The sequence below is a fragment of the Danio rerio genome, chromosome 5 (genome assembly GCF_049306965.1).
Source record: "Danio rerio strain Tuebingen ecotype United States chromosome 5, GRCz12tu, whole genome shotgun sequence".
In the NCBI taxonomy this organism is placed as follows: Eukaryota; Metazoa; Chordata; class Actinopteri; order Cypriniformes; family Danionidae; genus Danio; species Danio rerio.
Window position 1 is genome coordinate 28649194 of NC_133180.1, and position 23451 is coordinate 28672644.

Here is a 23451-nt window from a genome sequence, read left to right on the forward strand (position 1 = left end):
CAATTTTGGGTTGTTCCAAAACAATCACATAAGCGTGCGGAGCTCTAAACAGATTGACAGTTCAACCATTCTGGTCATAATGTGTTTTCATTGCCTTTAAAATATTTTAAAAACACAAATCATACATATTAAGTCTGTATAAATGTATAACAGTGTGTTATTTGACTTATAATATACGCCATGGAGAGATTTTACACATGCAGTTGCTTTTTCACAGACAATATTTTTCTTGAAGAATACAAACTTCATGTTCGTTTCGTCTCAGAGAACCAGTTTAGGAAGGACTATCAAAATGTAAGTAATTTACAGCAAGACGGGCTCATGTCTTCATGTTAAACAGTTTGCCAATTCCGTCTGAACTTCGCTGACATTTGCTTAAGATCCTCAGATCCCTGGGTTGTGAGTCTGAATCCCAATTCAGAGACGTGATCGGAAAGGTGAGTAATAAGTGTGCTCTCGAGAACAGCGATAACGATGAAGATCAAGGCTGTCAGAGAGCGGTTATTCACTCACTCGTGTATTTATAGATTCAGGCAGAAATCGAAAGACGCCAAAATCATAAATTGAAATCTACAGAGAGAGCAGCTGTCATCAAGGAGATTTATACACCTCTACACCAACATGTTTATCATCTTCAGGTACTTATGATCAGCAACACGGGCAGTCTGTGATTTATGTCGTCCACTGACTTACTGGAATATAATTTATCATCTCTAGGAATCTTTCTTAGCCCCAGAGCTTTTAGAGATGGTCAAATATTGTGCTTCAAGTGAAGCAAATGTGCAAGGACTGTTGAAACTCATCCAGACAGAGGCAGGTGAGCTGCTGCTTTACACGTGTTCCAATTTATTAATAAGAAGGAAAAATCACATGCTAACTAATTCTGTTTACTGAAAATTTCGCAGCTTCGAGAGTGTTTCGGTTCCAGGTGTTCCGAAAGGAATTCTGCAAGGACCTTCTAGAAGAGCTGGAGCATTTTGAACAGTCGGATGCACCCAAGGGCAGGCCGAACACCATGAACAATTATGGGGTAAAGGTTTTATTATAAAGGTCAAGGACTTTGCAAGAGACACTCACTAAAATATAATTTAGTGTAACACAAATAAATAATAATAAAATATTGTTAGGCTTAAATAAAACAAGGAACATTTGATGACATATTAAATTTAAAGATCATAGTTCAGCCTCTAAATAATAATTTAGTTGTTTTTTTCTTGATACTTTATTCTTTTTGCTTACACTTTACAATTATTTTCTATTAGTTAATATATTTATTAACATAAACAATACATTTATTACTTATTTATTCACCTTTGTTAACATTAGGTAGTGAAAATAAAGTTGTTGACTGTTAACTCAAAGTGCATTAACTATTGTTTTTACTCAACTGTGGAATTTAATAATGCATTAGTAAATGTTAAACTGATTAATACATGCTGTAAAAGTACTGTTCATTCTTAGTTAATGTTAGTACATACATTAGCTAACATGAACTACTGGAACATTATTGTAAAGTGTTACCCTTCAAGCCACTTCAACCCAATTGTCAGCAGTTGGATGAAAGTTTTCCATCATTTAAGATATAATAATAAAATTGAGTATAATCACATTTTATATAGCTTAATAGGTGCAGGTTGGTTTAAGTATGTTTTTCCTAATTATCATCAATATTTGTTGGAATAACCCTGATTTTCAGCCACAACACACAAAAAACATTTGTTATTCTAAACGTAATCTTCTTAAGAAAAAATAGTAATTTAAAGTGTTAACTGATGTTTTTACACAACTATGGATTTTAATAGTGCATTAGTAAATGTTGAACTGACTAATAAATGCTGTTAAAAGACTGTTACATTGAATAAATATACAGAAAATATACCAGGCCATTACATAATAAACAAATATTCATATTTTACTCAAAGCCATACCTAAATAATTCAGTAAATACAGTGGAACTGGGGATTTCTTAGTAGTCTATAATTCTTTTCTATAGTTGCACATTCATAATTCTGTCTATAGGTATATTTACTGGTATAGTTAGTTTTTCATTTTATTTAGTGTTTATTTTTATTATTATATTATACTATTTTTAGATTCTTTATTCCATTATTAGCGTTATTTTAAGTTATATTTTAAGTTACTATTATTTCTTTGTAAGTCTGCAGACACCACAGCATGTCTGTGTCTTGTGTGCCTCAGTCTGATATTCTAATCACACATTAGACTAATCTTGGCCTGGTTGTTATTAGTTGTATGCCAATAATAATAATTGTTATTTGGCTTCTTTGTAAATGAAACAGATTGTTCTGAATGAGCTGGGCTTTGATGAGGGCTTCATCACTCCACTGAGGGAGGTGTATCTGCGTCCACTCACTGCTCTGCTCTACAGTGACTGTGGAGGAAACTGTCTGGACAGTCACAAGGCTTTCGTGGTCAAGTACGATATGCATGAAGACTTGAATCTGAGCTATCATTACGACAATTCTGAAGTCACTCTCAATGTATCACTTGGTAAAGACTTCACCGAGGGGAACCTGTTCTTCGGAGACATGAGACAGGTGCTGTGAATTACAGTTTCAAACAATAGTCGAAAAATAAGTAATGATTAAAACATTTCTGGGTTAAGAAACACTGAGTATTTTTAAAATAAATTCATGTCCAAGATCCCTGTCAGGAAAGTCTTGAGGAATTGTTTAATTATGTTATTAATTATTTTCCATCATGTCATTCCAAATGGCTCTGAGACTTTCATTCATCCTTGGAACACAAATGATTATGTTTTAGATGAGAGCAAAATCTAAATCATCCTCCATAGACAGCAAGGTTCCCGACTAGTTTAAGGTTAAGACAAATACCACAAAAAACAAATTCGCAAAAACAGATCATATGCCTTCAGTGGTTAAACCTGAATATTATCAACCTAAAAGAATAATTTTGTGCACACATAAAACATAAGTTCATAAAACATATATTCAACAGTTTAGTCTCCTCTATGTCAGAATATTGTGCACGACAAAAATGAGTCTCAAAAATGAGGAAACTCTCAGATTTCACCTAAACATCTTAATCTGTGTTCTGAAGAACAAAAGTTTCAGGCGGTTGAAATGACACAAGTGTGAGTAATTAATAACAGAATTTTCATTTGGATGAACTTCTTTTAAGACTTCTAAAATCCAAGATCTAATTGATTTACCTGTATTTAATAAATGTTATATATACTTGAAAATCTTAAAATGTTCTGGATTTAAAAATGTGTTTGGTTGAAGTTAATAACAGTTTTATTGTATAAGAAATAAATACATATTTTATATTTATCATATATAACATATATAAACCTATTACAACTTTTACTCAAACAGGAATCCATAAATAGTAAATGCAGAGAAAGTGGGAATACTCAAGTGGCCTTTTAATCAAAGCTGTGTGTGCAGGTACTTGTTTTGGTGGTTTATGTGGACCACTAATATATACAGTTAAAGTGAGAATTATTAGCCCCCTTAATTATTAGCCTCCCTGTTTATCCCCCCCCCCCCCCCCCCCCAATTTTTGTTTAATATGGATACGATTTTAAACATAATAGTTTTAATACTCATTTATAATAACTGATTTATTTGATCTTTGATGACAGTAAATAATATTTGACTAGATATTTTTCAAGACACACCTATACAGCTTAAAGTTACAGTTAAAGGCTTAACTTGGTTAATTGGGTTAAAAAAAAAATAGGCATGTGTAATTAGGCAGGTTATTGTATAAAGATGGTTTGTTCTGTAGACTTTCTGAAAAAATATGTAGCTTAAAGGGGCTAATAATTTTGACCTTAAAATGTTTTAAAAAATAATATTTCAAAGGTTGTGTTTACGGTTGAATAATTCTGACTTCAACCGTACGTACGTACGTACGTACGTATGTACGTACGTACACATATACATACATACATACATTGCTGACATGGGTATGATCTCAATTAGGGGTGCCCAAACCTTTTCACATGAAGGGCTAAAACCAAATATTGATAACCGTGGGACAAAGATACATATACCAAACTATATTACATGAAAGTTGCCATGGGTAATTTCCTAATTTATTTCATATTTCAAAATAAATATAAAACATTACTTTAAATTGTATTATCTAGTGCAGTATAACTCAAAATGATAACTTACTGCAATAAAAGCATAAACAATCACATTTATAACACAGTGGAGTTCAATGCAGAATACACTGGTCAAGCAGAATTGATTTGCTCACCAAATTCTCTGCATTCTCGGATGACAGTGTGTACATTTATACAAAATCTGATTAATTTACACCATTTAATTGAAACCTTTAATTTCAGAGACCTTTTAACAATAAAACAAACAAAGGATTACATTGCATTTGAAATGACAATCTTGAAACCCTCTCCATCATTCTCATTTGGCCCCCAGGCCCTAGTTTGGGCATCTCTGATCTAAATATTACAATTTTGCGGTGGTTTATTAGGACATGCCCTCTTTCAAAACTCTCATACTTAGGAGGGTCTCTTTTCACATTAACAATTTGCTGTGAGGGTTAGGGTAGGGCAAAATAATAAGTGTTTTTTTCTTTTTTAGAGTATAAAGCACATTATGACAGTTAAGAGTCCTCATAAACCTCCAAAATGAGTATCTAAATTTTCAGGTTTGTGTATTTAACTGTAATATAATATAATGGGTTGACAATTTGCTGACACTTCAATGTAACATTTTCAGTTAGATTATTACTATTATTTATCATATATTTAAAGAATAGTTATTTTATTAATTTTCAATAGCCATGTCATTATGATATTTTTCTTATAGAGCCCACTTGTGGCTCTATTTGTTTATAATAATAAATAATTTTTTAAGTGGTCACTTATGCTAGGGCTTAAAACCCCTATGTAAAATCTATCACCAAATCATACAATTACATTTTCCAAACATTCACCATTGAACGCACTGTACTTAAGATATCAAACAAATCCTTACTTCAAGAATAGCTTTTATTTCATGAGTATACAACACATTAGTTCACTTTACAAAGACACTGACAGTTCTGGATGAAACAGTGGGCAGCACAAGCATGCGGCCTAAAATATTGCATATATTAATGGTATTGCATATTTACAGAGTCCTGACAGTGTGTTTGTTTGTCTCAGGTGCCTCTAAGTGAGACTGAGTGTGTGGAAGTGGAGCATCGCGTTACTGAAGGTCTGCTTCACAGAGGCCAGCACATGCATGGAGCTTTGTCCATCTCCTCAGGTACTCGCTGGAACCTGATTATATGGATGCGAGCTTCACGCCAGAGGAATAAACTCTGCCCAATGTGTGGTAAGAGACCCACTCTTGTGGAGAGTGACGGATTCAGTGACGGTTTCACCATGGACTCCGACGGTGATGCTAGAGCCAATGTGTCATGTTCTTTAACATGATGTTATTTTTAAGATTTTTGAGGTCAAAATCAAGATAGACTCTAAGAGTTTGGTAGAGTGTTCCTTTTTCAAAATGAGTGCCAACAGTGTATGTATGTATGTATATATGTATATGTGTGTGTATATATATATATATATATATATATATATATATATATATATATATCTATATATATATATATATATATATATATATATATATATATAGGGAAGAATAATTAAATAATTTAATTTTCTTATGATTGTAAATGTAGTAAAATGATTGATTGTTGCTATTTATGTTAGTCAATGTCTTCGGATGAAATAATATATACAAGCAATTTGAGATATACAATAAAACATGATTATTTAAAAACAAATCACTCTAAGGTATATGGTTCTATGTACAAAACAACAGTTGAGGAATTATTTTCAATATGCCACCTCATTTGCTCATTTTCCAGTATTCAAGTATGAGGTTAAATCTCATGTCAGCCAGCATCCATCATTTGCAGCCTGCCCATGTACACATATTCATGCACAGAATATAAAAATACAGAAAACACATCCCGCTTTCACTGAGCACAACTCACACAAACATTCAGAAACATTCAAGTAAATAAAATTAATAGCCAAAATTTCTAAAAATCTGAGTTTCATCTGTCCTTTCAAAGCTTGTGTGTTTGTTTTTTGGTTGTTTCTTTTCCCCAGCTTTGAGTTTTGAGCGTCATAAGCAGGAAAAGAAAGGGAAAAGGAAGGAAAAGCATGATTGATCAGAGAAAGACAACACTACTAGAAGGATAAAGGGAAAAATCACAGTTGTTTATTCTATCAAAGATATAAAGGTGATCTAAAAAGGTTGCACTGCATAAATATATCTGATTTTGTCTAAAATATACTTTCATTTCTAGCATAAAAATAATCTTTTATTTTCAGAAACCTTTGGCTTTTAAAATGAGAGAAACTTAAATTTTGAAGTTGGAAGGTCAAAATATTCTCTCTGTCATATACATTATCTATGGTGTTATATCAATTCTAATTAGAGCAAATATACTGCATCGGCATCATTTTTCAGTTGCTTTGGTTTTTAAAATCAGAAAAATATATTGTGTTTGAGAAATTAGCTTAAACTCGACATTTTATCTTGACATTCTTTAAAATTGAGTTGCCATGCCACCGTTTTGCCAACCCATAAAGTGCCATCTGACCACAAATCACAGGAGCTTCAACAAGAAGTTTTTACAGCGTTGTTTCGCTGCTCATGTCCCTGTGATCCCTGTGTCTGCCTCTAGGGTTTATATCTGTGTCTTCATAGTCCGACTCCATCTCAATCTTGACCTGGGGAACAGGACACGGCATGCCTCTGGCCAGTGGCATCGCTGGAGACGACGGGCAGGAGATCTTCAGGTGCAGAGTGATGCTGTGAAATGGCAACTTCCAGTTACAACAGTGAGGAGTAGGAGGAGGTTACGATGGGGAGGAGGAACAGATGAGGATCAGGACGCACAGCAGGCTGTATTGACATGTTGGATGGAGGTAACAGACGGCGGGTGAGACTGCACAAATGTTCCATGGGAAAGATTTGGGATTAGAAGATCCAAATTTAGGAAGAATGTTTCCAGGTATCTAAAGTTTTAAAATGCGAGAATACTAGAGTAGCTTTGATAAACCTTAAAAAGCTCTTTTTACATTTACCCACCCTCAAGTAGTTCTACACTAATGAGTTGCTTTCCTATGCTGAACACAAAGGAATATATTTTAAAGAATGTTGGAGACCAGCAATCATTGAGGTTCATAGTAGGAACAAAAAAACACTGAAAGTCATTCTTTAAAATATCTCCCTTTGTGTTCAACGGAAGGAAGAAACTCAAACAGGTTTGGAACAAGTGAAGGATGAGTAAATTATATTTCATTCTTATATTTTTTATAAGAATTCAGTTAATTTATTATTTGCGTTTGGAAATATTGTTGGTTTACAGTCATACCAACTATATTTATTTAGAAATGCTTTATTTATGCACTTTTAAAGACAAAAAACGTTGGTATGACTGTTAGAATATTTATTGACAATAATTTCTTATGAACAATAAAGATGCATTTATTTGACAAAACAACATATTATTAATTTTGTTAAATGTTATTTCAATCCAGAATAACACTTTTATTTAGGTATATTTTAGAAAATTAATTATCCTCGCTATGGAAACTTGTTTCTAACTATTACAATAGTAATAATCAGTTATAATGTACAGTAGTATATATTTAAAATGGCATTATCCTCCATAAATAATATTAACCAACCGAACCATTGTGGAATATGAACACTTTCTCCAAACCATGCCCCCTGAACAGCAATGCAGACATGAAACCCAACAGATTTTACATCATTTCCACAGGACAGTGAAACAGAGGTATACAAATGGTTAAATATATAGGTTTGTGGATATAATCTGAGAGGCCAGGCTGGGAAACCTTCATAAAGGGAAAAACAACACCAAGCACAGATTTATACTGAATAAGCAGAACCGCAAACACAGGAGAAAGAAACAACCAAAATTCCAAGCAAGAACTAATATACACTGCTATCAATGTTTTATATACTAAAATGTAATTTGGCAAAGCTTGCAGAAAAGTAACCCAAGCGGGGTACGCTATATTTATTCAAATAACTTTTCTGGCTGACATATATTTTTCTAGTAATTCTACAAAATAAACTGTAGAATAAAGCAAAATAAAGCTGTACCCACATCTAATTATGCAAGTTCACAATGCAGTATCCGGGTGTGAAAATGTAAGCAAAGAAAAGACATTTACTGTATATATAGCAATAAAATACAGGTTTTATAGCTACATGTGGAGTAAAATACTGGTGGTTACATGGAAACAATTCTATCTGCATTGCTTCAAAGCGCATGGCAAGGGCAATGAGGAAAATCTGTAGGTAAATATTGAAATAATACAAGGCAAAAATGCTATTTATAAAAGCTTACGTGACCTTTTTATAGGTCTTAAAAGTTAATATATTCTGCACTGCTTCTCGACTATGTCATTTACGTCTATGTTAGTATTAATGCAGTGTATTTAAAGGAAACGCTCACATTTTTCAAATCTAATAAAGTCAGTATCAGTGGTAGTAACTGCCTGGCTGGCATCGTGCTGCCCACTCTGAGTTGGAGTCTGGCGCCTGTAAGAGGTCACGGTAGGGAACGTGTAGTTTGAGCACACAGTACCTGCGATCCAAGTCCGAATCACCAGGGGTGCAGTTTGTGTAGGGGTGGTACTTGTCCTGTGGGCCAAAAAACAGGATGAAAATTAGTATATTAATGAGTACAACTGCAGCAGGCCATTTATTCATTTATTAACTAATTAAATCTTTAATTTGAAAACACTTAAGTACGGTATCAGTATAATGGATAGATGGATGGATAGATGGATAGATAGACAGATATGCTATCTATCTATCTATCTATCTATCTATCTATCTATCTATCTATCTTTCTATCTTTCTATCTGGCACTGTGTGTATATTACTAGGCTGAGGTACTTATATAGACAATACTACTTATTCATTAGATACTAATGCTTATTAGATACTATTACTTGTGTATATGATATTGGCACTCATTGAATAGATACTATTGCTTGTACATAGTGAGTAGTAACTATTGTTTCTATTGAGAAATTTCCCACTTTTGTCATGAACTTCTATCTGTCACTGATATATGTACTATTAAAAGTTGTTTATGTTTTTTTAGATGTTAGTATGTGAGTCTTAAGGATATCTTTAAGCTAGTGTGGTACAAAACATTGACACAAAACAATATAAACAACAAAAGTTAGATCTTAAGTTTATGTATTCTATTTGTAAGTTGTCCATTTTTTAGGTTCGAGTAGTTTAACAATTTAGATATCCATCAAAGTACTAGCTTACCAAAAAATTAAAATGGTCTTATTGGTTACTCACTCTTCAATTGTTGAGTTTATTACAATTTGAGTTTATTTTGTCTGCTAAAACAATAAAGAAGATATTTTGAAAAATGCAGGGCTGGGTCTAAAACTGCCCACTACCTCACTACCATTCATGAATTCTCTAATGGGGCATAGTGGAACAGTGTAGCGTCCATCGGATGCACAATTCAGAATCTCGCCAGAAGTATCATTCATTCGGGTAATTCTCGCATACCGATTTTCGAATTCTTTGAATTCGGACATACTACTTAACTTGCATACTAATTTTAGTGTACTATATAGTATTGAAGTATGAGGTTTCAGACACAGCCATTGACTTCCATAGTTGTGTATTATTTCTTATATGGACGTTGATGGGTGTCAGCACCTAGCATTTTTCAAAATATGTTTATTGAAATATCTCCTTTTGTGTTCAACAGAAGAAAAAAAATCTCAAAAGAGTTTAAAACCACATGGGTGAACTATCCTTTTAAATAAATATTAGTTGTCATTTACTACATCATGTAGCTTGCGCTTCATCCTGCTCCATTTCAATCATGATGAAATGTATTTTGTTTAAAGAATTGTTTTAAGTGTATGATTTTTTTTTGTTCAAAATAAAATAAATTAAATATAGTTTATTTTTGTTACATAATTAATTATACGCAATTATTTAGACTATCAAATAAATTATACTACTCATTTAGTAGATGGTAGTATTTAGTGATTAGCTGATCATATTCATTCAGTAGACTAGTACATGATTATTAGATACGTGCTTATGTAGATAATTGAAATGTCATTGTTTTATCTTACTTCACTGCAGTGTTTTCAACTAACCATAACAAAAGACGAGTAAAAAGTAGATGTTACTAGTTAGATTTTTTTTATTAATAATAATTACAAAAGATACTCTCTAATGTCCCTAGTGTCTAATACATAGGCACTACTGCATAATTAATTACTATATCTAATATACAGGGACTAGTACATTAAGAATGATTACAAGTATCTATGTTAAACATGCTAGTTTTTATTGAATCAGTACCATCAAATAATAAAACCTAGTATCTATTAACTAAATGGTACTAGCACCTAAACAATATGCACTGGTACTGATAGAAAAAATACTGATGTTTAAAAAATATATAACATTAAAATATATAGCTGTGTTTTTTAGATTAAATGTAACAATGCCTTGCCATACTATAAAATGTTAATATCAATACATCTATGAGGCTCTTTTTACCAGAAGGTGGCACTAGAGAAACACAATGTGTTTGTGTGCATCTCATAAATCATTTAAATAGATTGTTTTTTTGTGTAAAGACCAAAGATGATTTCATTCAGGCCCATTTTTAAGGATCACAAAAGTTAACTCATTTAAATTCTAGAAGCTTGGGTGTCCTTTCTTCAAGTAGTCTGCTCTTTAAACACTTACATCATCTTCACTGTCATCCCCTCCTTTGCCTTTCTTTTTGTCCTTCTTGATGTTCTTCTTTTCATCATCTTTTTTCTTCTTTTCCTTCTCAGGCAGGATATCGTCCAGCCATGCCAGATCATGTTGAGAGAAGACCATGTCTAACATCTTTCGGACCACCATGAGACCTAGAATCTGTGGAGTTGAGAGAAAGTATCAGTTTTTTTATCTATTAACATGTCTTTTATGTGCATCGTCCCTATACAGGCATGGTTCACCTTAAATAGACAATTTGCTCGCCTTCACGCCATGCAAGATATTGGTGACTTTTTGCCTTCAGCAGAACATTAAAGGAAATTTAACAATGTTATATATAATGATCACTTTCTTGCTAAGGCCTCAATGGACATTTCTGGTGTTCTCTGCAGAGGATATCATCATAGTTGGGTAAACTTGGAGCACAGTGAAAAGGAGAGTACAACATTTTTCTTTTTCCATTTCTATTTGCTCAAATAATAAAAAGATACACTCAATGATAGTGTTTTCAAAACTTTCAGAAATAGGATAAAATTGTGTGAGACTGATAACGGCAGTCAGAAGAGAGAATAATACATTGTTTAGCCATTAGCCTTCGGTGCCTGACGGGCTGGTCTGAGTAGTTCAGAAACTGCTGATCTACTGGGATTTTCATGCACAACCAACTCTAGGGTTTACAGAGAATGGTCAGATAAAGAAAAAATATACCCAGTGAGTGGCAGTTCTGTAGGCACAAATGCCAGACTGGTTCCAGCTGACAGAAAGGCAACTATAACTCAAAAAAACACTTGTTACAACCAAGGTATCTGCAGGCGAGTATCTTTAAACGGACGCACAACACGACAAACCTTGAGGTGGATGGGCTATAGCAGCAGAAGACTACATCGGGTGCCTATCGTATCAGCTAAGAACTGGAAACTGAGGCTACAAATCACACAGGCTCACCAAAATTGGACAATAGAAGATTGAAAACGCTGCCTGCTCTGATAAGACTTGATTTCTGTTGCTATGTTCAGGTGGTAGGGTCAGAATTTGGCGTCATCAACATAAAAGCATGGATCCATCCTGTGTTGTATCAACAGTTCAGGCTGGTGGGGGTGTAATGTTGTGAGGGATATTTTCTTGGCACACTTTTGGGCCCATTAGTACCACATTATGTCAACACCACGACAATGACAATGAGTTCACTGTAGTCAGATGGTCTCTACAGTTACCAGATCTTAATTCAATACAGCATCTTTGGCATCTGGTGGAATGGGAGATTTACATCATGTGCAGATGTGCAGCTATCAAATCATGATAGCAAAACTGTGTGATGCTATCATTTCAGTATGGATCAAAATCTCTAAGGAATATTTCCAGTACCTTGTTGAATCTATGCCATGAAGGATTAAAGCAGTTTTGAAGCCAAAAGGGCATCTAACCCGGTACTAGTAAGGTGTACCTAATAAAGTATATAATATATATAATAAATTTAAGATGCTGATGAACGTCATGAATGCGTCATAGCAGTCACTTAAAAAGGGTCCATCATCAGGAACCAAAGTTCTTTTATTTTTATATATTTTTTATTAATCATGTTTTTGCAAGCCACTGACTTGCATTTTAAGAGTCACAAAGTACAAAGTATGTTTAGTTAAAACATATTTTAAAATGTTCTACTGTAGGAAAAAGGCCTCTCCATCTTGCTTGGCTTGAGGGTGAGTACATTAAATGTATAGTTTACTAACAATAATATTTTGCTAACCATTTACTCAGACTCAAGCGACTAAAGTTTTATGATTTTATTTCTTGTTGAAGAGAAAATCTGAAGTTATTCAGATTTTTACATCATTCTTCAGAAAATCTTGTTCTGTGTTCAACTGAAGAAAGAAACCCAAACAGGTTTGCAACAAGTGGAGGATGAGTAAACTATGACAGAATTATCATCAAACTAAGATCTTTACTGAATAACAGACGGCTGTAATTTCAATTGATGACAAGGACAGAGTGTTATTTAACCCCTCAAATTCATTTAACTGAGCCAGTGTTCGTAGGTCTGGTGGACCCACTCCATTTTGGGGCATTTAATTAAAAAAATAAAATATTTTATGTTCAAATACTCAACAGATATTTTTATTCATGAATTCCGGTGTTTAAACTGATCATTTTGATGGACACAGAACAATTTTCTATTGTTTTTCAGTGTAAACACACACTTGCTGGACGTGCATGACCACTATGTTTAAACACAGGAGTTCATGAATTGTTAAAAATTAGTTAATAAGTCATTCTTTTTTCAATCTCACACTCATTTGCATTGGCTCATTAAGAATGAGCCAAGAGTGAGCTAATAACACTGTGTTACCCAATTATGATTGCATTATGTGTGGCAATGTATATGGAGTATGTTATCATACCATGACAGGGAAGATGATGGCGAGGAAAGTAGATTTGAGGATCCAGAGTACTGCTAAGCACACAATCTGCACCAGTGTGAATAGATGGACTCTCCTGAGCGGCACATGACGCAGGTATGAAAAGTCTGGCTGGTGTTTCGCTGGCATCATGATCAGTTTAATTCTGTCCCAGAACTATCAAGGAAAAAAGGTTTGATAAATAAAATTAAAAAATTATAAAAAAAAAAATAAATATATATATTTATATCTTTCATTTTAATTTCTCACACATATCATTTAAACTCTTTGGCCTTATATGAACCCGAATGGGGACTAGTCCTGTTAAGATCTTTTGAGTGGAAGAATTCACTTTACATAATGATTTAAAATGTATAATTCTAAGTGATATGAATGATTTTTTTTGCAAATTGTATGGATCTGGTTCTTAATTTAATCATTCGGCTGCCTGCACTTTCGGCCATAGAGGTAGTTGAAAACACATTCAACTGGATTGCTTTAATGGTGTAAACTAAAGCTGAACAATGTATCCTTAAAAGACACCAACCTCAATTCAAACACTCATTTAGTCTTATTCTTATTCTGAGCAGTAGTCTTAACCAAAGAGAACAGTTTTCATGTACTGCTTCTGTCTTTTCAACCACATTTTTCTAGGTCACATATTCAAAGTACAACAGATATTACAGGGAAAAATGCTTATAGTTCAGAAATAAACACTGATGTCTGCAGTAGTGGTCAAAATAGAGTAAATTGTCATTTGAAAGCAACTTGTACATTACACTCTATACCAGTAGTTGGCAACAAACAACTGATAAAATGTCATTGAAACATTTGTTTAAAACAATGACTTATCCAGTAATTACACACACAAAGTCTTGGGGAACCTATAAAAATGTATTTAATCAACCCAATCATATATTATTTTTAAAATAGATTGCAGCAAATACAAAAAGAGATCAGAACCTCTAGTCAATAATTTATTCTGTGACTTTTATAATAAAAATGTAAAAGAGTTTTGAGAGATGTTGTATAAAAAGTGCACCAAACATTAGTATTCAAATTGTGTTGTTCCAAAACAGAATTTTGTTGAAACTGTCATTGTCATCCTTTTTTTTCACTTGATTTACCACTCACTTGTAAGTCATAAGCAGGGTCAGGCAAAATCTGTAAACTTTTACCCTGCACAATTTTGTAAAAAAAAATAAATAAATAAATACAAATTTTGAAAACAGATTTTGAGATTATAGGAGCTAAAAGCTTTTTCATTTATATTTAAGATTTAAAAGGCCTATTCAATCCCACCCTTTAGTTCCATAAACAAAGCTACAGTTGGTCTTTTAAATAATACATCTAAAAGACAAAAAAATATGACTTTACAAATTGTTTTGTACACAAATCATATACACATCAAAACATTTATATATTATCCAATATAAAAAAAGAAAAACAATGTATACAGTGCTCAGCATAAATGACAATATATATATTGGTGCATATACATTAGATTAGTCAGTACTACAGCACAAACTGGAACTAATCAAGCAAAATACTTAATACACAGTTCAAATATTAGTACACTCAAATAAATATGTTGGGGAAAAATATGAAATAAAATTTTAAATAAATGTGTTTTCTTTCTTTTCCCAAAGACATTTGCCAACCAAGCTCGTATTTTAATCACAGTATTACATAATTTTAATAAAACCTAAATTTAAATGCATCTAAGTATATAAGCTATATTTGCTGGAAAATGAATAAAAATTGTCATTTTGAAAAGGATGTTTCCCAGAGATGGGTTGCGGCTGGAAGGGCGTCCGCTGCGTAAAAACGTGCTGGATAAGTTGGCGGTTCATTCCGCTGTGGCGACCCCGGATTAATAAAGGGACTAAGCCGAAAAGAACATAAATGAATGAATGAATGAGTGAATGAATGAAAAGGATGTGTAGTCATTTCTGCTGAGGACTGTATGCATGCATTTACATTAGTAAATAGATGGAATGACAAGGTCAAAAATCTCTGAAAATCTGCAGAGTTTTCTGCGGATTCCTATGGGCCTAGTTATAAGCAAATCTTTTGTAGAGCATGGCAAAATCAGGCAGAAAGAATTTGTCAAAATCGGAACGCGATTGATCATAAGAGATGCATTGTGACACATTACTATTAGAAGGAAATGCAATGTGTCTTGCCTGGCCAGTGGTGATCACTAAAATGGCATAATATCAGGTGGAAATGGGGTATTAGTACTTGTCACCTTATTTTACTAGCCTACACTAACTCACAAAAGTCTTTTTGTTGATCCCTGTTGTAAGAGCAAAAAATAATAACTTCTAGTTGATCATTTGGAAAAGTGGCAGAAGGTAGATTTTTCAGATGAATCATCTGTTGAACTGCATCCCAATCATCACAAATACTGCAGAAGACCTTTGGAAGCCACATGGACACAATATTCTCATAGAAATCAGTCAAGTTTGGTAAAGGAAAAATCATGGTTTGGAGCTACATTCAGTATGGGGGCTTGCGAGAGATCTGCAGATTGAATGGCAATATCAACAGGCTCAGGTAAGGCATTTGTGCTGCCCATTACATTACAAACCACACAAGACGGCACATTATTTAGCAGGATAGCGCTCCTTCTTATACTTCAGCCTCCACATCAAAGTTCCTGAAAGAAAAGAAGGTCAAGGTGCTCCAGGATTGGACAGCCCAATTATTAGACATGAACATTATTGAGCATGTCTGGGGTAAGATGAAAGAGGAGGCATGGAAGATGAATCCAAAGAATCTTGATGAACTCAAGACTTGCGCTGCAAGAATATTAATTCTTTTTCCACTGCACCATGACTTTATATTCTATATTGTACATTATTTCTGTTAAGTGACAAGACTTTCATCTCAGCAAAGTCAGACCTTACTGTCCTATTTATATAATTAAAAAAAATCAAGGCATGATCAAAAATTTATTTTGGTAAAACAAGCATACTCTAGAGACCTTTGCCTTTTATATAAGCCACCTTTGATACTAAATGATCAACTAGAAGTCAAGTTATTATTTGTTGCTCCTAAAACTTGGATAGGCGACAAGACGTGTAAACGAAGAGTCTTGATACTCCAAAGGTCAGTTACATATTGTTAAAAAAATTATAAAAAGTCTGAATAAAGTGTTACCTAGAGAGTTAAATTAATAACGCTCATGAAGCTTGAACGCAGAAATGTCAGGATAAGTAAAATATTTGCTGACCTGAACATTGTTTATCTTTTCTTGCCCTACTTTTAACTCCATTGTTTTACATCACTAATACACTGCGAATCCATTCTTAAATCAAAAAGCCAACACTTGTCAAATCTAAGCAGACATAAACCTAAACATTGATATTCACTGAGCATATTGTAAAGGTCTCTGCTCAAGGTCCACCATTTTGCAATTGTCCACCTCTTGTTCTCGAGCTGACATTAAAGCTGACTACGAGAGCACGGCAAAGCAGCACCTGGCCACTGCCAAGCCACACTGCAGTCTGACAGCCTCATCAAAATGCAGCTCAAAATTGCCTGAGTAAACTCAGCCAGCATGCAAATATCCAATCCCATAACACCTCGCTCTTCCGTCCCCGTGCTGTCACAGTGTGAAGAAATCACTCATTTCCAATCATTAAACACAGTTGTAGCGTGCATGCAAATGAGTTTTATGCTCACACACAAAGTGCAGGTTGTGGTGTAGTTTGAAAGTTTGGCACGATATTTACATATAGTAGTGTCACAAAGCATAAATGTTCTTTGGCTTTCAGAGCTGTTCCAAACGGCTCAGTTGTGGCTGCGAGGGGAAGCAGGAGGGGTTGAGAAAAAGGTTAGATCCCTGAAGGCACTTACTTGGATGCCACTGAGAGAAGCAACGCCCATGTAGAGGAAAACTCCATACAAGACTGGCATAGGGATGAACTACAAATAAAGCAAAAAAAAAAAGTAGATTTCAGCTGCCAAAGCAACAGTACTTATGCTTACAAGTCAACGTGAAGGGAAAACTAACGCTGTAAATAAACATTTAGTTAAAAAAAAAACTAACTCTTCCTTTTCTCACTTACACCAGGCAAGATATTGGATTATATTAACTTGTAATTGAATTAGTTTTTGCTATTAATTAAAAATAAAAGAATGACTTCCTACATGGGGCATTTTCAGTTTTTAATAGTTGATTTTATGAAGATTTCCTCAGAGAGTTTGACCTTTAAAAGCACAATTCAGTTGCATTTTAATGGTACGTGAATAATAATAAAAATAGTTAAATGTCATGGCCATAAAGGTGTGATTGAAGCTGACCAACTGAAGACGACTTTCAGACTGCTATGCAATGTTCACTTTAGCTTTTTGTTGTTGTTTTGTTGTTGTTGTTATTATTTTTTTAGAAATTCTGCATAAGTTATGTTAAATACATAAAATGTACATTAATAGAGACTTTTAGGGTCAGAATGATGCATTAAAAATATATAAATGACAGTAAACACTGTTACAAAAGAACAATCTATTCAAATAATCTTGATTAACAATCGTAATATTACAATAACAAAAATATTTTGTATTAAAATAAGCCCTCAAGGATCATATGACAAATGATGGATGAAATTAAAATAAAAGTTAAAACATGTAAAAACAGAAAAACATCTCTTGAATATTTGCATTGTTACTGTTTAAGAGAAAGCAAATGTGATAGCTGGATCCACATGCAGTCAAAGGATACTTAATTAGTCCAAACAAGATTCAAAGGACAAGGCAATGGCGATGAAAAGGAACAAAACAAAAGAAATCGCAACACAAACATTCACATTGCTGCATCCGAAATCTCATACTTCCATAGTATAGTTTGCTAAAAACAGTATGCGAGCTGAGTAGTATGTCCAAATTCACAGAATTCGAAAAACAGTATGCAAAAAGTACCAGTGGCGTAGGGCAAAATGCCTGGGCCCACCCACAATAGTTAAGGCAGGCGCCCCTCTAGAATTGAAGAGTTTGTGTTGTCAGAATTAAAGAGTTTGTGTTGCTGTTGCTTATGATCACGCGGGGGAATGAATAACCATGGGAGTGGGGAGGAGGGCTTATGATCGTGCAATTATGACAATTATGATCATGCGGGAATGAAGAACTGGGGGGGAGGTGGGAGTGAGGGGTGTGAGGGGTGCTTATGAACATGCGAAGTGAAGACCCAGGGGGGTGGTGTAGTTAAGGATTTATCATCATTTATCATCATGCAGGGCCCGTCCGTTACGCCATTGAGACGTATCAGGATGACCTACTATTTCAAGCGATATTCTGAAATGCGCATCTGATGGATACCATGCTATCCCATGATGTACAGCGAGATAATTTATGAATGGAAGTGAAGTTACCCTCTGACGCAGGTAGGGCATGTGATCATGACAGAATGGTGGATGTTGTATGTCCAAGTTCCATTCATACTACTCCCAGTCATACTGTATAAAATGTAGATTTATAACGGTCGAGAAGTAAATTCAAATTCAAATGCAGTACCTACTGAGTAGTAGGTGATTTCGGATGCAGCCAATCATTCAATGACTGACAACAACCGACTGGAGCAGAGAGGCTTCATACAAAATAGCTGACGAGATAACAAGATAACGAGGGGCGGAGACAGTAACTGGGGCAACTGACTGAGGAAATCATGGAAATAAAAAAGGATGGGGCACAGGGGAACAACAGAGGAAATAATAGCTATGTGTCTATTCAAAGATCCGAATTGGATTCATGCACAAAACTGAAATATTGCATTAAAAGTTTCTATTTTTAGTTTTGCGTTGGCAAAACAAGCTGTTAACAGATGAGGTAATGTTAATCTGTGGCCATTTATGGCAGCCTTCTTTCTTACTGTTACTTAAAGCCGGTCCCACATATGTAAGAAATTTAAGTTTTGTTCTAATTGGCTTGTTTTTCATTGGCCTGCGGTTTTTCATTAAATAAGTTTCCATCAGTTTTCATCCAATGAGTCAAAGAGAACAACATTGCCACTTCATGAAAAAACTGGCACTAAATATAAAAAAAAAGCTGCAGGAGAATTCACAGTGAGCTTTTTTTCCTTATATAATAAACAGGGCCGTAGCCAGGCAGGGTTCGGGTGGTTCAAAAGACCCACCCAGAACTGATAAAGTCCAGAACTTGGCCTTTATACGTGCTGGTTTGTCCCATTTTTGACTGCTAAGCCATCATAAATTATGAAAATTACAGCTAGAAGAAGGCTTTAAGACAAATAATTTTTTTAATTATTCAAGTGGCCAAATTCTGACTGAGGAAAATTGAATGAAATGACCAGTTTTTTATTTGTCTATAGGCTAAACTTTTTAGTTTAAAACAAGTTTTACCAGATCCCTGTTTTTTATTTATTTTTTTAAATTAGGGATGATAATAAATTTGTATTTAAAAATAAGTATTTTTTCATATATATTTTATTTTTAATATTTTATTTAAAATGTTAATCCCGTAACAATATATCTCAAGTTTAATAATTTGCATTTGAAATGCAAATTTGTAAATAAATACTTTGCAATAAAATAGTACCATAAGCACATATTTTTAGTACATCAAAAAGTGTGGTTATGATAACCATCCGATAAGCTGATCCAGCAAAAATGCAGTATTTAAACCTTGCATGAGGCAAATAACTGCAAAAAAAGGTCTACCTTTTCAGAAAATAGAACCACCTCTTTCTGGGCTGGCTACGTGCTTAATAAATTACTTGAGCTTCAGAAGACGAAGAAATGCAATGAATGTGTAACACTGGAAGTTAATAATACTGAACCACTTTGATGACAGACTTTGACTGAAGCATTTTAGAATGACCAAAACCACATTTCAGATGTTTTATAATGTGTGCTGATTTGTCCATTAATATATATAATGTTATATAATATGATATAATATATATTTTTAAATGTTTAATCGTAGTTTATCATAGTATAATTGTATGTGCATTTCATCTTATTAGATAAAAAGTTTATCCTATTTATTTTTTATGTGCATTTTCATTTTCATATTTCATTTCTGGGTTTCATTTTTATCTTTTCATTAAGCATGTTGTTCATGTAATATTTCAAAATAAGCATAAAAAAGTAGATGGAAACACAGCTACCGAGGACATGGTGAACATTAGAGCATTTTTTTCATAAACATAAACAATATCCCAGTTTTCCTTATGTCAATTTGATATAAACAGTAGACCGGCATGTGATTAGACCATGCAGACAACATCACTAAACACCGTTCATGATTAGAATTGCTAATCTACTCTACATGATAGGTCAGAGTCAGTATTAATTATCTCTGTCACTTCTACAAGCTCACCTGCAGGATCGGGGCCAAGAAAATAGACACTCCTGTCAGCACAAAGACCAGGATTCCTGTCAGTCTTTGTTCCCTGTAATTGGAAGAGAAGAAGTAAGAGAGACACTACAGAGATAATAGAGGCATGCTGTGAGTAAAGAACTGTGATTCTGGATATATACTGAAAGGCTACAGTTTTATTCTGTTTGCATAATCTGTATTCACATTAACAAATTAGCATGACTGTCAGATCATATTGTCCAGTGTCTTATTGTGGACTTTCTTAAACATCACATTAACCACTGATGAAAAGTGTCCATTTCACACCCATTTATTTCAGCAATTGTCATATGTATCAGTTGCTTAAGTAGTTTATTGCTGTCTTTTAAGGGGTTGGCTTCAGTTTAAACTGATTACAGTTTGATTAAATTGTATTTTTTGCACAATCAAGTATGCCCTCATGCTGTAATAATCTACTAAATGTTATAATTTATGGCTTTTTTTTAAAGCAAATTTTACGAGTTGCTTTTATTTATATTGAACTTTTTACAATACAGATTGTTTATTTTAAATTATTTTTCATTTTTTCATAATTACTAGTTTAATGATGATATTACTGTTATAATCACCAGCAGTATTGCACTTGCAGACTCCTGGAGAACACTCACATTCAACAGCACTACATATCCCATCACACACCTCACATACACCAGTTCCAGTTCCTGCCAACACTCCCGTTTTCCCAGAAGTCTCCCGTATTTCAGACCCATCTTCCGCCACCCGGGAAAAATTACATATTTCACCCCTCCCTCCTTTTAGTACAGTCTGTAACACCCTCTGGTCGTCAACTTTGGTATGATATCCGATCGCAGCGATCTCTCGAAACCCAGTCCATAGTACAATTACTAACACAGTACAGTAAAGTTACTAACCCAGTTCTCAACAGTGTTATTCAGACACCTCCCCCCTGAACCCTGACCCCCCAACCCCCATTATTCAGAGCAAAATTATAGGCTATGAAATGTATCAAATGAGTCTTCTAAATATGTCTGACAATAATTTTATTACACGTAATGACATTTCACACTGTGTATTCTATAAAACATGGTAAATATTAATAATTTAAATAAAAAAATAAATAAAAACACATAAATCTGTATTGCACTTTAAATTTGCACTTTAAGCTTTTAACTTGCATGGCATGTATTTTTATTTGAAAAGCTCGGATTCTACACTCACTTTATTGGGTACACCTGTCCAACTGCTTGTTAATGCAAATTTCTTATCAGCCAATCATATGGCAGCAACTCAATGCATGCGTGATGCTGTCATGTCAATATGGAGCAAAATCTTTGAGGAATATTCCCAGTACCTTGTTGAATTTATGCCGCGAAGGATAAAGAGAGTTCTGAAGGCAAATGGGTCCAACGCTGTACTAGTAAGATGTACCTAATAAAGTGGCCGGAGTGTACATTTGGAAATAAAATGTATAAACTGATCTGAGATTAGATAACTGATATCAATCTTCACTAACATGAAAACATTCCTGTTTACTGAAATCATGTGACTTTGCTACTTTGATATGGAAATCATTAATGTTTAGTTTCATGCAATAGCTTTATGGCTTATGTTCAGATTTTCAGATTTGCACTAAAGTGAAATAATCTGCCTTTGAGTTCTCTACAGTATCATTCTGGTCAGGTTTATCACAGCATAGTTACAGCTAAAAACATTCTTTTCTTTTTTTTCCTGCATAAAGCACTTTCTGCATCAGACACTCTAAATGTAGGAGCACAATCCACACCTGCTGCAGTTGACAAACAAGTAGTGCGTGCCTCACCTCACACCCAAGAACTGTGGCTGTTCCCCTGGAGCACTAGACTCGCTCTCCATCTTCAGTGAATCAATGTGAGCGATGGAAATGACAGTGGCCGCAACATACCACGGCAGACCCATAAAAGAGCAGGCTGCCATCAGAACGCCAACCCACAATAGATCCAGATGATACCCACAGCCTTTCTGTAAAAACAAAAAAAAAAAAAACTGAAAAAGAATGTGAGGAAATCAGTGGAAATAAAAAAACTGGGGTGATTAAAGTGGCCATAGAATAAAAATCTGGATATACCTAGACATAGCTGAATGATAAGAATTTAGTACATGATAATGCTATACAGTGAGACACGAATACCATTGTTTTCTCAATCTCATGTAAATCAATGTAAAATCTCAGGCCAATCGGAAAAAATCACTAATATTTCCTATGTATGTGGGACTCTTATTTTGAAAGCTTTACAGGCTTTAAGGAACATTAAAAGGGCTGCCGTACAAGACCATGGAGTAACGTTATCCCATCCAGAGAAAACAGATAAAGTCACTTTAACCTTATCTTTTTCTAAGTTCAATGTGTGTATTGTTGTATTTTGAAATGTTTCGTTCCTTAACTTTAACGTCTTTACCACTTCAGTTAAACTGATTATCATTTGACAAGACATCCAATCAGTTTGTTCAAATTTTTTTTGACAACTTAAAATTATTTTGACCATATATATTTCAGAGTACATCACGCTGTGAGAGTGTCTAATCCGAGGGCAACATGAGAGAAGAGCTCATTAATATTCACAACCCTTCCAAATAAGGTCAAAACAGAGGTTTTTATTCTAGGCCCAATTTCTAAATGGATTTTTCTAGTTTCTATATTTATTTTACATGTACCTAAGCCACAAACTTTCTGTGTATATATCAGAAAACAATTTAAACATAATGTATCAATGCATACTATGGCACTTTTAAAAGGGACCTTTTATGCCCCTTTTTACAAGATGAAAAATAGTTGAGTGTTTAAATACCCCACAAATAATTGTTTATTACTCTTTGAAACTGCCCCTTCTAGGCTTTATTCTTAATTCACCCTTTGCTAA

General features: G+C 34.1%; 2 protein-coding genes across 12 annotated transcripts in view; one reads left to right on the forward strand and one right to left on the reverse strand.

The window, feature by feature from the left end:
- The first annotated feature begins 12 nt into the window (after window positions 1-12).
- ogfod2 (2-oxoglutarate and iron-dependent oxygenase domain containing 2) lies at window positions 13-22917 on the forward strand. Of its 9 annotated transcripts, none has more exons than XR_012406095.1 (13): window positions 13-294; window positions 381-437; window positions 528-638; window positions 718-817; window positions 906-1030; window positions 2301-2558; window positions 5162-5333; window positions 6125-6258; window positions 6706-6963; window positions 10895-10994; window positions 13225-13330; window positions 20550-20683; window positions 22293-22917. XR_012406095.1 is itself a non-coding variant. In XM_073951065.1 (8 exons), exons 5-8 carry the CDS (start codon window positions 748-750, stop codon window positions 5432-5434), a joined length of 726 nt encoding a protein of 241 aa, XP_073807166.1. In that variant the 5' UTR covers window positions 13-73; window positions 218-294; window positions 381-437; window positions 528-638; window positions 718-747; the 3' UTR covers window positions 5435-5541. The 9 variants fall into 9 exon arrangements, 2 of the variants coding, with proteins under 2 accessions (XP_073807166.1, NP_001307103.1); XR_012406099.1 differs by lacking the exon at window positions 22293-22917 and having other exon boundaries at window positions 13-73; window positions 218-294; window positions 20550-21102; XR_012406098.1 differs by lacking the exons at window positions 13225-13330; window positions 20550-20683; window positions 22293-22917 and adding an exon at window positions 11530-12311 and having other exon boundaries at window positions 13-73; window positions 218-294; window positions 6706-6949; window positions 10895-11489.
- Window positions 6560-23451, reverse strand: part of slc4a5a (solute carrier family 4 member 5a) — a 72375-nt gene continuing 55483 nt past the window's right edge. For 2 of the 3 annotated variants that reach the window (XM_021476481.3, XM_073952207.1), the window contains 7 exons: window positions 22374-22552; window positions 20555-20627; window positions 17078-17146; window positions 13217-13390; window positions 10803-10976; window positions 8644-8699; window positions 6653-6833 (listed from right to left, as the gene is read on the reverse strand). In XM_021476481.3, coding sequence (XP_021332156.2) covers window positions 6653-6833; window positions 8644-8699; window positions 10803-10976; window positions 13217-13390; window positions 17078-17146; window positions 20555-20627; window positions 22374-22552 — 906 coding nt within the window. Of the gene's footprint in view, window positions 6834-8643; window positions 8700-10802; window positions 10977-13216; window positions 13391-17077; window positions 17147-20554; window positions 20628-22373; window positions 22553-23451 lie in introns of all 3 variants that reach the window. The other variant, XM_017356258.4, reaches the window with a different exon arrangement.

Coding starts and splice junctions, on each gene's coding strand:
- ogfod2 (NM_001320174.1), top strand. CDS start 181: ATGGAGAGATTTTACACATGCAGTTGCTTTTTCACAGACAATATTTTT. Junction 1,031..2,300: donor ACACCATGAACAATTATGGG/GTAAAGGTTTTA, acceptor TAAATGAAACAG/ATTGTTCTGAATGAGCTGGG. Junction 2,559..5,161: donor TCTTCGGAGACATGAGACAG/GTGCTGTGAATT, acceptor TGTTTGTCTCAG/GTGCCTCTAAGTGAGACTGA.